The sequence below is a fragment of the Strigops habroptila genome, chromosome 14 (genome assembly GCF_004027225.2).
Source record: "Strigops habroptila isolate Jane chromosome 14, bStrHab1.2.pri, whole genome shotgun sequence".
Classification (NCBI taxonomy): Eukaryota; Metazoa; Chordata; class Aves; order Psittaciformes; family Psittacidae; genus Strigops; species Strigops habroptila.
Window position 1 is genome coordinate 12,163,605 of NC_044290.2, and position 21,404 is coordinate 12,185,008.

Here is a 21,404-nt window from a genome sequence, read left to right on the forward strand (position 1 = left end):
CTTGATCCCAGCAGTGTAACAGCAATCCAGCGGGGAACCGACTGCATGGAGATCATGTGGGGAGCTGAGGAGAGCGGTGTGACCGTGCAGCCCAGGGCTGTGCCTGCCACGTCCCATCCCACCACACAGCCAAGCCCCCGGTGTGGCACTGGGCATGGAGCAGCGATGTTCAGCCCGTGCTGCTGCGCTGGGGGAAGATCTGCATCTGTGCCTGGAGCGAGGAGGCAGCGGAGCTCTCTTGGCCTCGCTGCCTGCTCCGGGTGTGTTTGGACAGGGCTGTTTGGCTGCTGTGTTCCAGGGGCGCTGCCCGGCCAGTGGACAATTACAGCTACAAGAACAAAGAGACTCACCTGAGTTGTTACAAGCACCAAAGAATAAAAAACCCAGCTTGGCTTGTCCCCCATGGGCTGGCTCATTAATCCCCACGGCTCTGCTTGGGTCATGAAAAGGGACCAGTCTGGCCGGCCGCAGTTCACAGTCACATCCTGCTGCAGGGCGCTGGCCCTGCCCTGCTGGTGCTGGTGCTTTGGGGAGGGCTCCGCTTCCCATTTACTTCTCTCATTTGAGCATTTGGAAACACAATGTGCAATGGGGGAACAGAAGCAGAGGCCAATGGAAGCTGTGCCGGCAGCGCCAGCTTGGGCTTGCCAAAAGCACCACCCCAAAAGCTGCTGGGTTCTCCCCTTTCCCCTGTCCCTGGAGCTGCTCCAGAACCAGGTCACTCCTTAAATATTTTTGTGGCCGATTTTATTGCAGTCTGTGCCTCAGCCAAGAGCTTCAGCATCATCCAAGTACCCCAAAATCGCTGCTCTTTGAATGGAGCTCATTTTTCCTCCTAGTTATGAAAGGCAACTCTCAGTTCGAGCTTAAAAAGGGCTTTGAAATCCAGTTCTGCTGTGAAGGTCTGAGCTCTCCCGCTTCAGAACCTCTCCAGGTCCCATTGCTGAGCTCTGGCCTCCCTTCAGGCCATGCCTGCTGCCATGGTGGGCTTTCTACCATGTCCCACATCCCTCACAGCGGGTGCCTGCTGTCCTGGTTCATTTCCCTCCTCTGCAGGCTGATGTTTCTAACAAAAAATCAGGCTCTTTTCTGAGCTTGTTGCCTGCCCGCGCCCCTCAGCCGGTGCCCATCACTGCTGCTCCCGGCCTGTGTCCCGCTGCTGCATTCGTGCTCCAATAGAGGCCAAAAATTTCAGTTTGAAAACATTTGATCTGTAGCGTGTCTGCAGCGTTTGCCTTGATGTGCCCACAGGAGCTGGGCACCGTTCTCTATTGCAGGAACTACCTGAAGGTCCTGTGGTTTGGAGCAGCTTCTCCAGCCTGGTTTTGTGCGGGTGCATTCACCTGCCAAGCGCAGAGCACTTTAATAAGAAAATATTTGGGTAATGTTGTCATGAAGCAAGTTCTGGGCAGGGAACCCAACAGACTGGTTTGGGTTTGGGGCGAGATGCTTGAATGCACCCAGCTCCCGGTCGCTCGCAGGGGCAGCGCCCATGGACCAGCCCCACTGCAGCACCCCTCACTGGTCCTGGGGGGCAAATGCCATCCTGGTGCTTCAGCCCGGGGGTAGTTAAAATAGATGCTAGCTTGAAACTGATAAAGGAAATAACAGCTGGTGGCAATAGTGCTGGAGAGAGGCTCAGGGCCGGTTTTGGCTGTGCAAGCCTTTGAGCTGTCTGGCTGCTGGCAGAGCAGGGCTTGGAGAGGGAAGCGGGGGCCATGCTGGGCTCTCACCCATGGCAGCAGGGCAGGGGCTGTCCCCAGCCCCTTCTCCCTCTCTTGCAAAGCTCAGCCCCGGCCCTGGGGAGCAGGGGGGATCCTCCTGCCTTTGGTGGTTTGTTTCCAAACCCATTGCTGTCTGCAAGCTGCTGTTTTTTCAACGGATGTTCTGCAGCTCACCTTTACAACAAAGCCCCAGCCAGTCACCTGGGAAGGGAATACCACAGGGGGTGGTTTTCCCTCTGTTTCCCCTTGCCAGCTCACTGTTCTGCTCAGCACTGACATCCCTGCAAATAGCTAACTAAAGCCATGGGACAAAAAGCAGAAAATCAAAGTGAAATGCATCCTCCTGTTAAAGTCCCTGGGGCCAGGACACATGAGTGTGAACACCAGGCTGGGATCTGGTTTCACACCGGGACCTGCCGTTGCTGCTCCGGCTGCACCGCGGAGTGTCCTTCCGTGTCTTGCTGGACTCGGGGGGTCGGAGGAGCCCCCAATGAGACAATCACCACGCTGCTACAGGTGCTTTCTTGAAGCAGAATTAACCAAGTGAGTTCTTCTCGATGAAGGAAAACTGCTGTGACGGGACCTGGGTCTCTGCAGCCTGGTGGGACACGTGGAGCCGTCTGTGTCTCCTGGAGCCCACAAGTGCACCAGTGACACCCAGTGTACCCCCAAGCCCCCCAGTGAGCACAGTGACAGCTCAGGTAATGCAGCAAAAGGGGCACTTCTAGTGGTGCTTTTTGGTGACTGGAAGAGATTCTCCAGCCACCCCTGACCCTCTACTGTGCCCAGACACACCACGTCCCTCTGAACTGAGCTGGCTGCAAGCCCAGGCCCTGCCGAAGCTCCGCTTCATGTGGCGAAGCAGCAGCCTGGAGAAGGAGCAGCCAAAGCCTCTTGCTGGCGTTTTTCATGTTGTTTGGCTTGGGTTTGTCCTTCAGGAACCACAAACAAGTTGAGCTGCTTCTGTCTGCGGCTGGTGCTTGACTAACCTTGGTGGTGACAGGGGCAGCCAGGGAGGAGGCTCTGGGCACTGGGCATCCGCCAAAGCCCTCCGTGCTCCGGAGGTTTCCCAGCTGCTTCCACATGTTGGGAGCTCAGCATCCCGCAGGGACACGCAGGGCTGGGAGGGGGTTTGCTGTGTCCTGCCTGCACTGAGCCAAGGTTGTGTCTCCATCCCCTCCTGCGGGTATGTGGGAACAGGGTCAGGCCTGGTGATCACAGCAGAGGGCCACAGCCACCGTGCTGCAAGCTCGGGGAAGCCTGTGTGCTGAGCACAGCCGGGAGGAAAGGGTTAAGGAGCTGCCAGAGCCGGAATGAGACCAGGGAATTCAGCTGCTGACGCAGGTAGATCAGCAGGCGAAGCATCCCCGTACAGACACCGCAGCATCACCATCACCGCTGCCTGGGCTGCGAGCGGGTGACACACTCAGCCCCACGCAGGGAGCAGACCGGGACCTGGCTGACACCCAGGAGCACCCTGGGGTGCCCACCCCTCTCCTTGCTGCCAACATACGGCCTGAACCAGCCCTCCTCCTGCAAATTACCACTGGAAGGATGCTCTGTGGTACCTGGATGCTCACGGGCATCACGAGGGTGGGCAGAGCTGGAGCCCTGCAGGGGCTGGCGATGAGGGCAATGAGGGTCCACACGTGCTGAGCGCCTGGTCCTGAAAAATCACTTGTCAGTGGTTTGGGTAATAAAAAGGCTTGGAACAAACAAGGCTGAAATTGGTGACATGGGAAGAAATGGCCAACCAAGACCTGGTGCTTTTGTGGCTGTTCCCCTGCATGGGATGGGATGGAAATGGGATGGGATGAGGGCGCCCATGGGACCACATCACTTGGCTTCTCCTGAGCTTCACAGGCAACACACAAGAGGAAGAGGCAGGCAGTGCTCCTGCCATGGCTGGCTGCAGGAAGCAAGAAGGGGAGAAGGGGGACCTTGCAGGGAGAACAGCCCCACAGAAAGTGGGGAGTAAAGAGGACACATCCCCCAGGCACATGCAAACAGCTGGAGCAAGCCCTGAACTTACCAGGGCTGGGGAGGTTCCCATGGAACTGGGGCCTTTTCCCTCGCAGGCTGGTGCACGGGTTCTGCTGCTGGGAATGGGGCAGCAGCCGCTGTGGGGCTGTGGACCCGGCGTTACTGGGTGTGTGGCACATGGTGCTGAGGGCTCCGCAGAGCAGAGCTGAGCCGCTGCCCAGGCCACGTGTGCTGCCCCTCCAGCAGCCAGCTGTGGAGCCAGGCCCAATGGCAATATAATGGGATAATCGATGGCCCATTGTTGCTGGGCTTAATTCAGCCGTTCAGGCAGGGAACGAACAGTGTGACCGTGCGGAAGCATGAGCCGAGGCAACGGAGGAACCAGCCCCGTGTCCCCTGCAGCCGGGGGCTGAGCGGGCGCCAGAGCCAGTCTCAGTGGGGCTGCAGCCCCCAGACCCCAGCAGCCACATGTGGGGTGCAGGGAGGTGCCATCAACGGGGATTTACTTTGCTTTGTGTAATGCCAGGTCTAAGATGGCTGCAGCCGGGCTGAGCGTTACTGCACTGCCAAAGCCCCCTTGCCAGCTCAAGCAGGAGCCTTTGCCAGCCCAGCTCGAAAGGCCTCAGTCAATGCCATACAGGAAAGCCCCCCGCGCCGCTGGCTGGAAGCACGGCCCCATGCACGGCCCCAGCTCTGCAGCACTCACACTTTGCCCTGCTGCTGCCGGCGGTGCCCACCCCGATACCTGGGAATCGCCCTTCCTCCTCACTGTTTATCTTCCTCACATTCCTCTGGGCTGGCTCACACCCACCCGGCAGCGCTGCTGCATGTTCGGGCTTTCCTCATAGTCCCTGCGGTGTGATGGGGCTGTTACCTGCCCGTCCCCACTCTCTTTGGGCTTTGGTCAGTGCTCACATCGCTGGGGTCAGCCAGAGCAAGCCCCCAGAGGGAAGGAGTCCTCCTGCACCACCCCAAAATCCCACTGCCTCCACTTTTCCCCCCACTGTTGCCCTCTGGAGCTGGCTGGTTTGGCTGCATTTACTGCATGTACATGTGCATTTACTGCACATGTGCTGGACCTCAGCTCACTCAAGACCTCCAGGCTCTGGTCCTCAGCCTGTGTTACAGAAGCTCAGCTTAGTTCAGCCAAAACACTTGCATGGGGTTCACCACCACTGTATCTGCCACCCCACAATGAGCTCTCGAGGTTGCTGTTCCTTCCCTTAAACCTCAGTTCCTGCCCCATCCTCTCCTCCTTGAGACTCCTCCGAGCCCGAGCATCCCCCGGGGTGGATTAGCAGCATGATTTCAGCCTGGATTTCATCTCCATGCTCTCAACCCATGCCAATCTCTCCTGATCACTCAGATTCCCACGTCTTGGTATGTGCCACCCCTCCTGAGTCAGTCTCAGCTGCAAACACCCTCCCTGGTCCATGGACTGTCGCTGCCCCTTGTGAAGAACAACATTCCATAAAGCAGCCCTGGCTCCCCAGCCCGGGGAGGGCACTGGCGGCTGTGTCCAGCTGGATCCCGGCTGCAGCTCCGGCTGTGCCCATGCAGAACCAGCCAGACGCGCTCCCCAGCACCCTGGGCACCCATGGGTGTTGGGGTGAGGGTTTGCCCATGGTGGCAGCCCCCCCGGACGCCCCAGCGCAGCGGCTGATGCAGCGGGAGCAGCGCCAGCGCCCTCCCCACGCTGCCTTTTATGGCCCTGCTGCAGCCACAGCCCAAACATGGGCTGAGGAGCAGCGGAGCTGGAGCAGCCCTGGGCTGAGCAGCGACGCGCCCGTGTCAGCAGCACCCCCTTACCTGGGGGCTCCCCGAGCACCCTGCAGTGCTGCATTCCCACCCCTCTGCTTCTCACAGCCCCCATCCCTGCCCCATGCAGCCCCATCCATGACTCCGAGAACCCCACATCCATCCCTGGCTCGGACAACCCCACATCCATTCCCACCTCATGCTCCATCCACGCTGCCCGATATGCTCAGTGTGGCTTCACGCCTCCCTGTCACCCTCAAGGGGGACAAGGCTGCTGCAAGGGGGAGTCCAGGACCGAACCCCGCTGTCCCCTCCAATGTGAGGAGGCTGCACGTGCTTTATTTCCTGGCTGCGGGCAGTAAATCCTCAGGGACCAGGACAGTGGCTGTGTTTTAATGACAGGGCTCCATGAATCAGCGCTGCAGTTGTGTGCATGCTGCAATCCCGCCTGCTGGGCAGACCATCAGCATCACCAAAGCCCCCTGTCCCAGGCTGAAGCCACAGCCCTGCCCAGGGCTGACGCTCACCTGCATCCTCTGCTCTAACATCAGTCCCTGCTGCTCTTTGCTGGTGGAAGTGACCAAGTTGCTTTCTTGGCTCATTTCTTACATTGTCCTGACTCTTCCCAGCTGCTGGAAGCCTGAGACTGCCTCAGCCCCCAGAGAGTCCAGTGCCAGGGGTTTATCCCAGCGAGGGATCAAGCAGGGGATGACCACAGCCTGTGCTGCTGACCTGGAGGATGCTCCTCCGGGCTGGGGCAGCTCCTTAATCCATCACAGGGAAACCCAACCAGATCCAACAGCTGGAACATGGAATTGTCCCCGTTGTGACTAGAAACAGCGAGCATGTTTCCAACAAGAGCTCTCAACCTCTGCCACTGGGCTGGTGGAGCTCCCACTGCACGGAGCTCCCTGTGAAGGTTCATGGGCAGCTGAAAAGCTGCTTCCCTGCCCAGCCAGTGGTTGGAGTCAGGTGATGGGCTGTGCCCGGGAGGACAGGATGAGGCACAGTGTTCCCATGGGTGCTCAGCACATGGGTCCCCAGCACGAGAGGACGTGGGGCAGCTGCAGGAGGGCGGCAGAGCTGCTGCACGTGCTGCGGGGTGAAGGGGCGAGCTCAGGAAGCGATGCATCGCTGGTGCTGCCCATGCGGCAGCTGGAGTTCCCAGAACCTGCCCGGCATCCCCAGGGGAAACCAGGCAGCGAGCGGCCGCCTAAGAATAGCTGCCCGGGGCACAGAGAGAAGGGGAAGTGAGAAGGGTCCACGGCTCACCAAGGAACAGCCCCCAGCCCAGCCACAGCCCCTCTCAGCCTCACAGAGAGGTTTCTCCTGCCCAGAGAGGTCCTTGATGTGAGGGTTTCTCGGGCTGCAGGGCTCTTTGCACAGGAGCACCCTGCGCTCACCATGATGCTGCTTTGCTACTCTCTCATGTGTGAGTTGCAGCACCTTCACCTGAACATCCAGCATGGAAAAGCATCCAAGGGTCAGGCACGGGTACCCGCAGAGCCCAGGACAACGTCACTATGGGTCAGGACGGCTCTACCAGGCAGGGGCAGGGCACGAGTCCAACTTGAGTCCTTTAGCAAATACTTGGCTCCATACACCCAAATACAGGTAGTCCTGTATATACACCAGTCCAAGGACGGGCTGAGGTTGGAGGAGCCAGTCTAACCAGTCAGCCACCACCGTGTCTCCCCAGCAGTGCTCACCCAGCTCCTGGGTGGCTGTTTCACCCTGTGTGAGCTGGGAGCCCAGCGCCTGCTCTGCCCTATCCAACACACGATGGACTTGCTGGTTATCAGCCTTGAGGTATGAGGAATGTACACACTGTCCCAGCTGCATCCTGGCACAGGGCTGAGCTCTCTGCAGCAGTGACCCACACAGGGTGTGGAATCACTGCCCGAGCCCCACACCTTGGCAGGAATGGGGACATGGAGTGGGGACACAGAGGGGACCCAACACTGTGACACATGGTGGTGGCTGTTTCACGTTGAGGCCCATGACCCTGTGGGTTTCTGCCCTGCAAACACAGATGGGCGCCCACCCCCAGGCAAACATGTCCCTCTAATGGGTTTAACGTAGTTGGGCTTGGGTTGGACTAAGCAGCTTTATGGCAGGAGCTCTCTGGTGACAGTGCAGTGCGCAGGGGCGGGCAGCACGGCCAGTAAACCTTTGTGAAACCTTTGAAAACAGCAGCTCTTGGTGCAGTCTGCTGCAGGACGAAGTGCCAGGGCAGTCGCTGTGGAACCTCCTTGCACCAGCCGAGGTGACGCTCGAGCAGCGGCAGGAAGGAAGCGGCAGCAGCGCAGGGAAGGGCTGCGGGAGCTGTGCCGCTGCCTCGCTCAGGTGCAGGAGGATGGAAACGGCCTCACCACAGAGCCACACGCGCTTCCTCCCTCTGCCTGCGCCAGCGCAGCCTGCACACAGGCAGCAGCGCCCCTCGAAACTGTCACACACTGAGTGGTGGCTGCTGGTCACAGCGATGGGTCAGCCAGAGGGGAGAAGCTCAGGGGCAGCAGGACTCGGTCGAGTTGTGGCTGCTGGATCCGCCGCAGCAGCTCCCAGCTCGCTCCCAAGGGAACCACGTGCCTGGAGCAAGGATCCCGTGGCCATTTGTGTGAGGAGAGACCCAAAAGCGCAGCCACAAGCCCATGCTCTGCACAGACACAATTCCATGTGCCAGGAGCCGCAGCTCATGGTGCCACCAGCCAGGACCCCACAGCCCTAGGGGAGGTGTCCCTGCCTATGGCAGGGGATTGAAACTGGATGGTCTTTAAGGTCCCTTCAACCCAAACCAGTCTGGGATTCTATGAATTATCCGTGACCACCCACCCTTTGCCCATGTGCCAGCCTCGCCATGTGCCGTTCCCGGACCGCGGGGCAGGACAAGTGCTGACACAGCCCTCGCCTGCTCCTCTTCCTGCAGCTCCCGGAGCGGTCCCAGCCCAAACCAGTAATTACCACTCCTGTCTGTGGGCAATTACCCATCACTGCCCGGGGAGGGGAGGCCGGGGCATCACTTGGGATCAGCGCCACAGGGTGTGATGGCTCTGCCAGAGGAGCTGGTCCTGGCAGCGGGTGGTGCCCACAGCACTGGTCCTGGCATGGGAGGGCTGCAGCTTTCCCTGCTTCTCTTTCCCTCCTTCCCATTCCCTGTATCCTGGGAGCAGATCTCCACTACACCAATCACCCTACCCTTCCCAGGCCTCTCATGGCAGCACCCCAGTGCAGGCACACTCTTCCCAGCTGCAATCACAGCCAATCAATCAATCAATCAATCAATCAATCAATCTCTGCAATTAAATAGCTTGGCATGACCAGTTCAGCTCCCTTTGCAGCTGAGGAAGGCTTCATGGGAGCTTGTCCCTGCCCGGAGGAGCTGTTGCATGGGTCGGAGCTGAGAGAGGTTAAGCATGGGATGAGGCAGCCAGGCTGCACCCCAAGAAGCCCACCTGAACCTCCTTCTCCTGGCTCAGAGGAGCAGCCCAGTGTGGGGTGAGCAGAGCCCGGCGCTGGTATCCCCATGGGTGTGTGCAGCCCAAGCTGGCTTTGCAGCCATGTGAGGTGGAGGAATCAGGTTTTGCTGCATATGGCAGTTCCAGTGGTGTGTTACTGCTGAGGTTCAGGTGGTGGTTTATCTCCTGAGGATGATCTGGGGACTGTTTTTCCCTGTGTTTGATGCTCTGAAAGGTGATGCTTTCAAAAGAAACTTTGGGTAGAAGTTTCTGATCTTCTTTGAGTCTGCTTGTTGAAATGTCAAACTAATGCTTCTTTGTTCCAGAACCCCAGCCCTCCCATTGAAGCCATCTCGCTGGCTGCCCACGCAGAGCCAGAGCAACCTGAGAAGCTCCAGCCAAAATCCATCCCTGGAAGTTCCTGTTAACTGTCCGGCAACTGCAGCTGCATCATCCACCCTTATCTCACCATCAGACCACATGGGTGAACCCTGTGCCCAGTGACTCCTTTGCATGGTCAAGACTTTGTACTAGATACCAATCTTGGACTGTTTCCTAGAAAGGGATGGGGACCCTCCTGCAGGTATGTGCTTTGACTCACTTCATTAGGAGCAGGTTGGTGGTTTTGCTCATTAAGGAGTGTGGAGGCCAGGCTTCTGCTTGCTCTGATGGTGGAAGTATCTGCCTGGAGGCTTTTGTCCTTGCACCTCTGATGTGAAATGAGCTGCAGCTTCTCAGGCTGGCTCCTGGGGAAGAGGGAATTTCTTGCTCTCCTCTGGAGCGTGTTGGACGGTCATGGGGGGGAAACCCTGGGAAGCCACAGGGGATAACTTCTTCTCAGTGCCTCTGTTGATGGTATTTCCAAATCACCACCTGACCTGCTCTGCTCTCCTCAGCACGGCGTCCTGGAGCCTCCTGCTTTCTCCCACTCTTTCCAATGGTGCATAGCTCCCGTCTGCCTGGAGAGGGGAAAGGAAAACGCAGAGCCACCTCAGGGCTGTAATGCCAGGGCCAGCTAGAGCCATCCTGGCTCCTGGACTGTGTGGGGGACTGGTGTTCCCTGTGTGGCTTCTGTTGCAGAGGGACCTTTGTGTGATATGTTTTACTTGGTTTTGTGTCCACAATTCCACCTGACTCCTGTAGCTTCTTGTCTGATTTTGTGGAGCAGCTCCGAAGCTGCCTGTCTGGGTTTGCAGCCTGTTGGTGCTGTTTGTTTTCTGATGGAAGTGGATGGAGCAGACTGGAGAAGCTTGTTCAAAACATCTCAGCCCTTTCACAACTCTGAGCAGCTCCTCGCTGCTACCACCAGTGACTGCAGCCTCATGCGCAGCCCCACTGCTGATGGAGAGAAGCCTCATGATTGCACTTGGCTGCCGAGGAGCAGCATCGGCTTAAGTGATAAGATGAGGAAGAGAGCTCGGAGCTCAGCCCTCTGCAGGGCAGCTCGTGGGGCAGACAGCGTGCACCGGGCTCCCTGCGATGTGCTGGGGAAGAGGTTCCCACCTCCCTCTGCCCCACAGCCCCTCACTCCCATTCCCGGGTGGGAATGCTTCCCAGTGCTTGCTGCCTGCGGTCCTAGGCAGTCTGCATTGCCACGGGATGTGGGGCAGGCAGGATCTGCTCCCATCACGTGGGTGCTGAGCCCTGTGCTGTGGAAGGATGGTCTTGGCTGGGGACGGAGAGATTCCTGTGCCTCTTTCCTCTGGATTTCTCCTGACTTGCCTGACTCTAAGAAGATTAAGGACAGATGGTCTCTGAGGCGCCCATGCCTAAGGCTGGGGGTGAAGGCATGGTGGAGAAGGGCCCTGGGGAAGGGGGGTTATTCCCATCCAAGTCCCCAAGGGATGAAGTCTCCTGGAACCTGCTGTTAGGCACTGCCCTCCCTGAGCTCCATGGGCCTGGGCTGTCACCTCCTTCCTCAAGGGCTGTCTCATCCATGGGGGATTCTGGGGTGCCCACAAAATGACCGCCCTGAGTAACGGTGCCACGTGTACTGTGTCTCAGCCCCTGCACGGGAGCAGGCTCCATTGTGCTTTGTTGAACCGCTGTGGAAGCACACACTGTGCCGACACGTGCCTCATCCGTGGGCATTTTGCAGGCAGCCTCTCCTGCTCTGTGCTTGGAAGCAGCTCCAGAGGACGAATTCACCCAGCGTGGCCCCGGCAGCGGCTGCAGCGATGCGCTTGTGAAGCCATTTAGATTTCCACGTGATGACCCAGTTCAGAGTGGTTTTGCCTCTGGATTTTCCCACTGCTGCTGCCTCTGGGTGGGTGGTGGCGGCTCCAGACCCTGCTGCTGTGCTTGGGTTTAAGGCCACCAGCTTGTTCCACACTGACAGCCCCAGCCTCAAGTGCTCATGCTCTTTATGAGCGTTACAGTGCTGGGCACTCTGAGCACTGGTTTTCTTCTTGCTGCAGTGTATGAAAATGCTCGTGTGTGCTCCATGGCCCTGGATGTTTTACTGAGAGCTCTGAAGAGTAAAGGGTTTGTGGCAAAGGGGGGTTTTGCTGCTTTAGAAAGCCTGTTACACTGGGGGCAGGGCATGTGTCACTTCAGCTGCTGGAGCGAAGGTGCTGGGATGCTCCAGGGGTTTTCAGTGCCTGTGTTGGAGTGAATTCCAGCCCAGCTTCCAGCAGAGTTGTCTCTTCTCTCACCATTTGAACCAGACCTGGCCAGCAATTGCTGACCTGCTCAGCACCAGTGATGGGTTTGAACCGTGAGGCAAAGGGGCAGCTTGTATGTAGAAGGAGACAATAATTGCAAGTCAGATTTGCTTGTTCAATACTCTATTGACAGATTTGCCTTGGCAACCTGGAGCAGGGTTTCATTGTCTGCATCTTACCTCATGGCATCCTATTGATTGGGTGGGTGGGTTTTGTTTTTGTGGGTTTGCTTTTTCCCCCTCCCCAAGCCTACCTACTCGTCCTTTTCTTGCCTTTCCCCAGCATGGTGTTGACCTCAGCACAGGCTCTATTATAACCCGGTTTTCAGACTGGCCAGAACTTCAGATACAAGCCAGGGCTGACAAAAGCAGAGGGGCAAACCCAGGAGCCTCTTTGGACAAGGCTGTGGGTGACCAGGTAGGAGGAATGAATGGGACCAGCACTCCCCCTGCTCCAAGGACACCCTCGTATGAGAGTCACAAAGTCTGTGTCTGGCCCCAGTGAGAGTGGCCTTGGAGGGAATGCTGTAACTGTTCATGAGTTAACTTTCTGTTCTTTGGTGCTTTGCCTGGTGTGCTCCCAGCCCGCTAGGGCTCCAGGAGGAGCCCTTGGCCCTGCCAGGGCACCCAAACTGCAGCCTTGGAGTTGTGTTGGTGGCACTGGAGGGTTACAGCTGAAGAATTGCTGGTTTGAATTGCTAATAATGATATAGACTAATGAGCAAAATCAGAAATGATGGCATGTGTAATCAGTGCTGCTGATAGCAGCATCCAGCAGGTCTGTGTATGGGGCGAGAGGAAGTGAGTGCCTCTTGTTTTGGGGGCAGAACCTGGCCCTGGCTCCAGCGTAGGGACTTGATAAATAATGATGAAAAGAATGAACCCAGCCAGATGTCAGCTCTGAGCAGGAGGAGGGAAAGTGGCCAGCGAGTATCTGAGGGGAAATTGCCTCTGTGGGCTTCCCAGCACCTGCAGGAAGCACATCTGGCTCTGGCTGTTGGAGGTTTTGTCATACAGCCGCCCCTGGGGCTGCTGCACACAGGATCAGGGCACACAGTGGGTGGCTGGACCCCTGTGCTTGGTCTGTGCCTACTCCTGGCATCTCCACTGGGGACAGGACCCTGTGGCTGCTGATTTTCTGTGGGTAAAGGAACCTGAGTCCTCACACGGTGTTTGGCAGCCACAGAACATGTGTCTGCCCCTCGTGCCTCCCCCAAACAGGCAAACTGCAAACTGTGTGGTGCGAAACAACCACTCTCTTGGCTCCAGTAGCAACTGGTTCTGCTTTCTTTAGGTTGGAAACCCTCTTTTCCTTTTCTCATCCCTGTGATATGCCCCAGCCAGTCAAGAAGAGGCAACAGTTGGAAGCATCGCCTCCTTTCCTTATTTAGGGTATGTTATGTGGTTCAAATAAGGTGTCCTCTTTCGACTCGACAAAGGGGATGATGTATCAGTTCATGAACTGCTGTTATCTGAGCAAGGTAAGAGAGAGAAAATCACCACCATTACAATCATTACTGTGAATCATGTGCAATCAGTCTGGTAACAGAAAGCAGATGAACATCCTGCAGAAGCCTACAGGATGGGAGCCGGTGCCGAGCTGTGGGAGCTGCGAAGTGATTAAAATGCTTTTAATGTTGGTTTCAGTGTTGTTTTCACCTTTTCTTTAAATTTATGTAATATTATATTTTATCAATGACCTCTCAGCCTGCTCCGGAGGCAGGTTCTGCCGCGATGCCAAGGATGTCTGCTCACACGTTTAAAAATATATATGTATTTTATATGTATGTATCTATATATATGCAGGCAGCCAGCCCCTGCCCTCCTTATCTCCCCTTCCCGCCGGGGGCCTGGGAAGAGCCCAGCATTCCCGGCCGCCTGGGCCCGGACTGGCCGCAGCTTCCCGGGTTGGAAAGGAATTGCACCAAATCCTGCCCGTCCCTGGGCATTTAGTTTTATTGCCAGCATTAGTGGTTTGTGCTCGGCTTGTCTCCTCTGGCAACAGGAGAAGCTTGAAATGTCAAAGGGGAGGGTTAACAAACTCCGCTGGCATAAATTTCAATGAATGCATGTTCCTTAGGAAAACGGCTGAGTTAAAAAAAGAAAAATAAAACAAGACTTTAAGCGTGGCCGCGTGCGCTGCTTTGGGCTGCGGTTCACAATGGATAATAATTCTTACATTAAGCCCCTTCGGCCCTCCAGGGAAATCAAAATTGTAATATCAGTTTGCTTTTTATTGGCTCGGCTCCGCGATCGCGGCGGCTGCGTCTTTGTTATGGTCCCCGATGCGGTGACAGTCAACGGGGCCTCCCGGTGCCCCCGGGTGCAGGAGGGGCCGGCCCCGAGGGAACGGGGCGCATCTTCGGGGGGACGGCCTCTGCGGCTCGACCCCCGGTAGAGGAGCCGCTCCGGGCCCCGGTGCCGGTCGGGCTCTGCCCCGCCGCTCCCGCACCACCGCGAAAGTTGCCGGGAGCCCCGCGGGGAGCTGCCGCCCCGTCCGTGTCCCGACAGAGCTCCGGCGGAGCGGGGACGGCGGCAACGGGACCCCGGCCCCGGGGCGACCTCGCGGAGGCTCCGGTCCCCTGGCACCTGCGGGGACCTATCGCAGCCAACACCGGGACCCGCCCCGCGTCGTCCTCGTGCTGCACCGCGGGGGTCGGCGGCTGGGAACGGCTCCCGCAGCGGCGACGGGGAAGGCCCGGAGCGGCCCTTGCCCTCGGCGGGGGCTCCGCACCGGGTGGTGCCCGGCCGGCCCTGCTCCACCTGCCCGGGGGTAGGAAGGTCCCTTCCGTTTGGAACCTCCGCGTTTCCCAGTGCAGAGCGGAGAACGGCTGCAGCGGCCCCCGCTGCCAAGCCGCAGATCGGTGGGGACACGCGTGGGCCTCAGCCCGCTCCTCATCGTCCGCGCAAACGAAAATGAGTGCGCGGAGCCGCCAGCCCCGTGCTCCCCGGTGCCCGCACGCCGCCGCCGTTTGCGGCTTCCGGCACCGGGCGAGGGAAAGCCGCCGCCACCTGCCCCGGGCCCGCTTCCCCCGGGCGCTCCGGCCTTCCTGCAGCGGAGGATCCCTGCCGCTGCGTGCCCCGGGCCGGGCTCCCGCGACCGCGGGAACCCTCCGAGCAGCGCCCGGCCTGCAGCGGTGACGAAGGCTCCTCCGGGCCGGGTTGGGGCCCGCTGCGGACCGGGCCCCGGGAGCAGACAGCGGGCCCCGACCGTGCAAGGGGTGGGCACCGCCGTTCCCCGGGCCCACGGCAGCCCGCGACGTGGCGCGGCGTGGAGCCCTCCCAAGGGCTCATCCCCCGCCGCGGGACGCCCTGGGGACCCCCCGGCCTGCTCCCCCCCGGTGGTGCGGGTCGCGCACCTGCCCCAGGGCTCCACCGCCCCCCGCGGGGGCCGTGCTGAGTCACGCGTGGGGCGGGGGCCGGGCTGCCCGCACCCCCCCCGCCGCCCGCCCCCTCCCCGCCTCGCTCCCCGGCAGGTCTGCGCCAATCCCCCGGCCCCGCCGTTGACGGGCAGCCGGGCCCGGGAGGCGCCGCCTCCCTGACGTCTCGCTCCGGGATTTGCACGGGTTGCGGTGCCGCGGCTCAGTGTCTGTCGGGTCGGCGGCGGGAGCTGCCGGGAGCCGGAGCCCTGCTCGGCTGCAGCGGCGGCCGCGGACGCCCGGCCCGGCCCCTCCCGGGTGCAGCATGGAGCTGCCGGCGGTGGGGGAGCACGTCTTCGCGGTGGAGAGCATCGAGAAGAAGCGGATCCGAAAGGTGAGGGGCGGAGGGTGGCGGGGGGCGACCGGGCGGGCGGTGGGTCCAGCTGACGCCGTGTCTTTGCCTCCCGCGCTCCGCAGGGCAGAGTCGAGTACCTGGTGAAATGGAGGGGATGGTCGCCCAAGTGAGTACCGAGCGGGCAGCGGGGACGGGGCCGGGGCAGGGGCGGCCCGGCGGCGGGGCTGCGCCGCGCTCCGTTCCCCGGGAAGGGCCCCGGCCCGGGCAGCGGGCGGGCGGGCGGGCGGCGAGACGCGGCCGTGGGGCCCGGTGGTGGCGGCGGCGGGAGCCGAGTGAGGCGGGCAGGCGGCGGCTGATGTGCACCAGAAAATGGCTCCTTCCCCCTTTCCCTCCTCGGGAGCCGGGCTCCATATTGCAGAACCGAGCGGGGGGGGGGCGAGCGGGGGGGAAGGGGGAATAACCGCAAAAATAACCCGCAGCCCGGGCGGGCGGGCGGCCCCGGGAGCCCGCCGAGGCGGAGGCACCGGCGGCAGAGCGAGCGCGGCCGCTGCGGGGGCTTCGTGACAGGGCGGGCGGGGGGCGCGGGGGGGCTCAGCCCGGTCCCTCCTCCGCGCCGCGGCCGCTTTCCTGGGTCCGGGAAAGGGGATTTGGAAAATTTCATCATGACATGCCTCGAATTCCTCCGGAATAATAACTGCGCTAAATAAACAGTTCCGTCCCCGTGCCGCTCCCCCCTCCCCGCCCATCCCCCCCACCCACCGGGACCCGCGCCCATCACCCGCTCCCAGGCTGGCCCGGTGCTGCGGGCCGGCTGCGGGCCACCCCCTTGCCCGGGACCCCGGCCCTTCCCGACGGGGCCCCGCGGCTGACGGCCGCTCTCCTCCCCTCTCGCAAGATACAACACGTGGGAGCCGGAGGAGAACATCCTGGACCCGCGGCTGCTCATCGCCTTCCAGAACAGGTGAGCGGCGGGCGGGGGGCGGCGGGTGCGTCACGGGCACCGGACGGGACGGGTCCGGGCTCGGGCTCGGGGGCGCGGCCCCGGCGGGGCGGGCGCCCGAGGCCGCGGGTGACGCCTCCGGTTCAAGGTTCCCCCGCGCCGCGCTCCCCCCGCGCCGCGCTTCGCGCTCCCGCCGCCCGGGGACTCGGTGCGGGCGCGGGGAGGAGGCGGCGCCGCCGCCGCTGCGCTTGGACGGGCTGGGCTGGGCTTTTGCTGCTGCTGTTTTTTTTTTCCCTTTCCGTGCATTTATTTCCTGTAGTATTTTGGCGCAAACTGTAAACTTCAGCCCCTCGCCACAGCGGCGGGAGGCGGGAGCCGGGACGTAGCCTTCATCAGGCGCCCGCTCCCTCCCCGGGTCACCCGTGTCCCTGTCCCGCCGCCTCCGTGCGGGGTCGTTGGAGTGCCACGCGTGGGGTGCGGGATGGGGTTGCACCCCGGGGCCCGTGTGCTGCCACTCGGACCTTGCCATGACTCCATGTTCCCGCAGGGAGCGGCAGGAGCAGCTGATGGGATACCGCAAGCGGGGGCCGAAGCCAAAGCCGCTGGTCGTGCAGGTAAATGCGCGGGGGAGCCCAGCCCCGCAGCGCGGCCCGTCCCGTCCCCTGGGAGCCAGTTGCAGCGGGTTTCATCATGCTGGGGAGCCGGGCGGGTGCCCCGGGGACCCCCATGCCCCAGCGCTGAGCTCATCGGGCAGCCCCAGCCCCGCTGCGGCCAGGCAGCATTAGCAGGCTGCTCGGCAGCGGCATCCCGCTCGGCCCCTGTTCCCAGACAGCTGATTGAAGGGTGCTTTTCTTCTTTTCATTGCTTCATTAATCTGGAGCAATGCGCAGCCTCTAAGTTGGAGTGGGCTGGGGCCGCCTGCGCCCTGTGATGCAGCGTCCCGTAACCAGGGCTGCTGGAGGGGGGATTCACCGAAGCCTTTGGCACCTGCCAGAGCACCAGCACCACGTTCTCCGGCCCCAGCTGACCGCAGCCCTTTGCTTTGTGTTGTTGCAGCTTCCCTCCTTCGCCCGCCGCTCGAACATCCTCACCGGGCTACAGGACCCTGCTGTGGACAACAGGCCAAAGCTGGATCTTGGTTCCTCTGGCAAGAGCCAGCAGCACCAGTATGAACTCAACAGCAAGAAGCACCACCAGTACCAGCCCAATGGCAAGGAGAGTAGCATGAAGCACCAGTCCCACAGCAAAGGGAAGTATTACTACCAGTTGAACAGCAAGAAGCACCACCACTACCAGCCGGACCCCAAGATGTATGAGCCCCATTACCAGCCCAGCAGCAAGGAGCCGCAGAGCCAGGCCTGCTTGGACAATAGCAAGAGCCCCCTAGTATCCCACCCAGACAAGTGGGCTCATGGCCCGGCAAAAAACCTGCTGGGCCCAGTCAAGAACCTTGCTGCAGAGAGCAAGAACGGAGCTGAGAAGAACCTGTCCAGTGGTACTGGGCCTCCCCCCCGGGACAGGGTGACCAGCAATGGCCTGGGAGGCAAGATGAAGATCGTCAAGAACAAAAACAAGAATGGGCGCATTGTGATCGTCATGAGCAAGTACATGGAGAACGGCATGCAGGCAGTGAAGATCAAGTCCGGGGAGCCTCCCCGGAAGCGGGCTGCGGAGGAGAGGACTCCTAAAAAGGGTGGGGAGGAGAAGCTGGAGGCTTGGAGGAAGCCAGGGGAGGAGAGGGTGGTGGGCAGCAACACCCTGAGCAAAGCAGAGGATGAGGGCCGGCAGCCCGCTGCGGAGCTCAAGGAAAGTCCCCAAAAGACTCCCGTGGCCAAGGAGCTGCCCCTTCCTCCAGTGGAGCAGCCCCTGCAGCTCACCACCAAGCCGGACCTTGTGCCCTGGTCCCTGAGTCCCGTCTGTGAGCACAGCCCTTCCTCCATGGGACTGAACCTCTCCAGCCCCAGCTCGCGAAAGCGCTGCCTGTCAGAGCCGCATGCGGAGCGGGAGCCAGGCAAGAAGCGCTTGACATCCCGGAGCATCAGTGCCCCAACCTGCCTCAGCCCCCCGGCCCCTGAGCGGCCAGAGCTGCCCGCCCAGCCGGAGGTCATCCTGCTGGATTCGGACCTGGATGAGCCCATAGACTTGCGCTGCGTGAAACCGCGGGCGGAGGGCGAGCTGGCCCTGGCGCAGGTGAAGCCGGAGGTGCCGCCGGCACCGGCTGAGAAACCAGCCACAGAGCCTTCGCAGCCCCGGGAGGCCGCGGAGGAGGATGAGGAGGAGGAGGCCGCCGAGTCCCTGCAGGAATTCAAGCCCTTCTTTGGGAATATAATTATCACAGACGTGACCGCAAACTGCCTGACCGTGACCTTCAAGGAGTACGTGACGGTGTGAGGTGGGACGGCGGCTGCTCCCCGTGGGAGCTGCCTGCGCGCCCCGGGGGCCACCAGCCCCACAGCCTCCCCCTAAGGTACTGGTGCCCCTTCCCCGGAGCCCGTGTGCCCCCTGCCCGTGCTGCGGCGGCTGAGCCTGCTGTCCCCACCAAGGGGACGCCGGGACAGGGCCTGGCACCGCGGCCGTCCCCGCCACGCGGGGTGTCCTTGCCGCTGCTCGCGCCCCACCGTCGGGGCCCGTGAGGATGGGGCCCGCCAGTTACTCAGAGTTATAGTATTATATTTTAACAGTGCTAACTTGTCGAGTGATTCTTGCTCCCGTTTGTACGTGGTGTTATTGAAATGTATTGTTCGAGCTGAAAGCTGGTCGCTCTTGGGCCACGCTAATATATTTATTTGTAGGTATTTATATAATGAAATATAAAGCCTAGATTTATGGAGTCCCTAGATCACCTTATAAACTATATCAAACGAATATTTTCTGTTCTCCTTTTTAACCATTCAGCATTTGTTAGTCTCGTCCCCTCCTTCCCACCTGCAGGACCATCCCTGGTATATATTTTTTGATACTGTACACATGTGGTGTTTCTATGTGCAAAAAAAAAAAATGGTTATCTAAAGCTAAACGAGCTATTATAGAAATTGCTGCTATTAGAAATGTCTAAACTATAAGCTTCCAATTATTAATTGCTTGAATGTAAATATTAAATGGAGATGTTGAAAGTGCATTTGATGTTCTGCAGCTAGTGTAGATCGGATTGCAGAGCCCGGCGGCTGGGAGGTGGAGCACGAGCTGCCAGCGGCGCTTCCTGGTCCGAGGGCTGTGTCACGGGGGAAGAAATGTATCATGCAATCACTGCAAAGGACTATAAACCTTTACAAAACCCACCGGGATTTGGAGTGCGTTTGTTACCGCATACGGAAGGTGCCCCTGTGCGGGCAGGCGGTGGCTGGGGAGCTCCGCAGCAGGTACCTGCAGGTTACAACCAGCTCTGGGGAGCCCCGTGTTCAGTATAGCTCTGAGTTCTCCCCAGGAGCACAGGCAAGGACACACAGCCGCAGCACGAGGCCGTCCCGTGTTCTCCTGGCAGCAAGGCCGTAGGAGCCGGTGGTTCCATGTTTCCCAGTCCCTGCAGTGCTGAGGCAGGCTAGGCTGGCAAAGCACAATGGGCTGCATGAGGTCTGTGATGGGAAACCTGGAATGCTGTGGGGAAGGTGGATCACCCAATGGATGGGTGGTTGCTCATTGTCAGCCTGGCGCTGTGTTATCCCCAGTGCTCGTGGTTAGATGAGAAGTCGAACTTCTCTGCAAAGGAAGATGGTCCAAATTCCACTAAAAAAAGCCTGTGGGTGTCTCTGAGCTAGATTAATAATTGCTGGAGTCCACTGGAAATCCAGCACAGGGCTAATTAATTCTTTACAACATGGCTCACGTGAAGGTGGCAAACTAGCAGTGTGCCCATGGAGCTTGTCTGCATGTGGGTGAGATGCAGCGCACAGTCCCCGCTGCCCTGGGGATCCCCAGTTGACATTCCCAAGTGGAGTCGAGTGCTCCCAAGCTTATGTCTGCCTCACTGCCTCTGCTGCCAGCTCTTCTCAACTTGGGCTTTTGCTCGAAGTGGATTTCTTTTGGCAAAGATCTTAGTTGAAATACTGTCATTGATGGCATGTTGATGTCTATGGACAAGAGCCTCGAGCTTGTAACAATCGGAATTGGTTGGTTTGGGTAAGGTGGACCTTGCGGTTACACCAGAGCTGATGTGGGTGAGTTGCTGTGTCTGAGAGTCAGAGGATTGTGGAGCACCCGCAGTGTTCATCTGGGCACCCAAAGCAAAACCCAAACGCTTCCGTCTCATGCTGCCCACTTCTGGGCCACCTTGTCATCCCAGGCTTCATTTTACTGAAATAAGTTCAAAAGTTAGGTTGGCGACTGTTCCTTTGGAAATCCTGGGGCTGATGCGGCATTGGCACAAAGGTGGAGCAGCACCTGGCTGGGTGTCATCTGCTGGGGTTTGTTCACAGCAGGAGGCACTGCAGGAGTGGTGGCAGTGGAGTCTTGCCTACATATGTTCTTGTGCCAGAGGAAAAGCGAGCACTGAGTGTGTGGGTGCCATTTTCTGAGCTGGGGCAGCCGTGGAGGCTTATATCCAAGTGGAATGATTGCGGCTGTGGAGATGGTTGTGGCAGATACTGGTTTTTGTCTGGTGTAGCTCATGTCCGTTGCTCGGTGTGCCCATGTGGTGGTGGGAATGGCTGGAAAGATGGCTTCGTCCGGCTATTTGGTTAAACCTCTGTATGTGGGCAAGGTCAGCGCTGACAGCTCAGCTCGTGATTCAGTTGATGCTCCAAAGTCAATGGGAACTTGTGCAGTACGTTTTGTGTCTGTGGTTTTCCTCTGCGTGCGTGGAGACCCCAAAACCTGATTGTATGTGCACAGAGAGCAAGTGGAAATAGGTGAACTCTGATTCAAGTCGACATTTCGCCTGCTGGCTGTGCTGAATCTTAAGAGGGTTTTAATCAACTCTACGTGTCACAGGGGCTGTGTGAGCGCCGGGCAGAGGCAGTGGCAGCGGATGGGGGTGCTGGAGGGTGGGTGCTGGGGCAGGAACCTGGGGGTGCCCAGGGGTGGTTTGGGGGAAGCGTTCTCCCACTGTCCCAGGCTTGGCTGGCAGAGCAGAGGATCAGAAATGATGCATTTCCCTTGATTAATTAAGCTAATGGTTATCTGAAAAACAAAAATGGCATGGAAGAGAGACGCATGCTCAGAATGCAAAATGT

At 59.6% G+C, this 21,404-nt stretch overlaps 2 protein-coding genes across 2 annotated transcripts; both read left to right on the top strand.

Annotated features, from left to right (window-relative positions):
- The first annotated feature begins 6,497 nt into the window (after positions 1–6,497).
- Positions 6,498–15,124, top strand: LOC115616840 (basic proline-rich protein-like). The gene is made up of 4 exons (XM_030506601.1): positions 6,498–6,715; positions 7,674–7,811; positions 13,880–14,355; positions 14,397–15,124. Exons 1-4 carry the CDS (start codon positions 6,498–6,500, stop codon positions 15,122–15,124), a joined length of 1,560 nt encoding a protein of 519 aa, XP_030362461.1.
- On the top strand, positions 14,502–19,514 carry CBX4 (chromobox 4). The gene is made up of 5 exons (XM_030505961.1): positions 14,502–15,335; positions 15,419–15,462; positions 16,192–16,257; positions 16,784–16,850; positions 17,293–19,514. The coding sequence occupies exons 1-5, from the start codon at positions 15,267–15,269 to the stop codon at positions 18,625–18,627; spliced, it is 1,581 nt and encodes a 526-aa protein (XP_030361821.1). The 5' UTR covers positions 14,502–15,266; the 3' UTR covers positions 18,628–19,514.
- Positions 19,515–21,404: the final 1,890 nt, after the last annotated feature.

Excerpts from the sequence above, each read along its gene's own strand:
- LOC115616840 (XM_030506601.1), top strand. The coding sequence starts at position 6,498 with ATGGGTCCCCAGCACGAGAGGACGTGGGGCAGCTGCAGGAGGGCGGCA. Across the intron at positions 6,716-7,673 it reads GGGCACAGAGAGAAGGGGAA|TCTGCTGCAGGACGAAGTGC; the intron begins GTGAGAAGGGTC and ends CTCTTGGTGCAG. Across the intron at positions 14,356-14,396 it reads CCTGCTCCACCTGCCCGGGG|TGCAGAGCGGAGAACGGCTG; the intron begins GTAGGAAGGTCC and ends CGCGTTTCCCAG.
- CBX4 (XM_030505961.1), top strand. The coding sequence starts at position 15,267 with ATGGAGCTGCCGGCGGTGGGGGAGCACGTCTTCGCGGTGGAGAGCATC. Across the intron at positions 15,336-15,418 it reads AGAAGAAGCGGATCCGAAAG|GGCAGAGTCGAGTACCTGGT; the intron begins GTGAGGGGCGGA and ends CGCGCTCCGCAG. Across the intron at positions 16,258-16,783 it reads CTCATCGCCTTCCAGAACAG|GGAGCGGCAGGAGCAGCTGA; the intron begins GTGAGCGGCGGG and ends ATGTTCCCGCAG.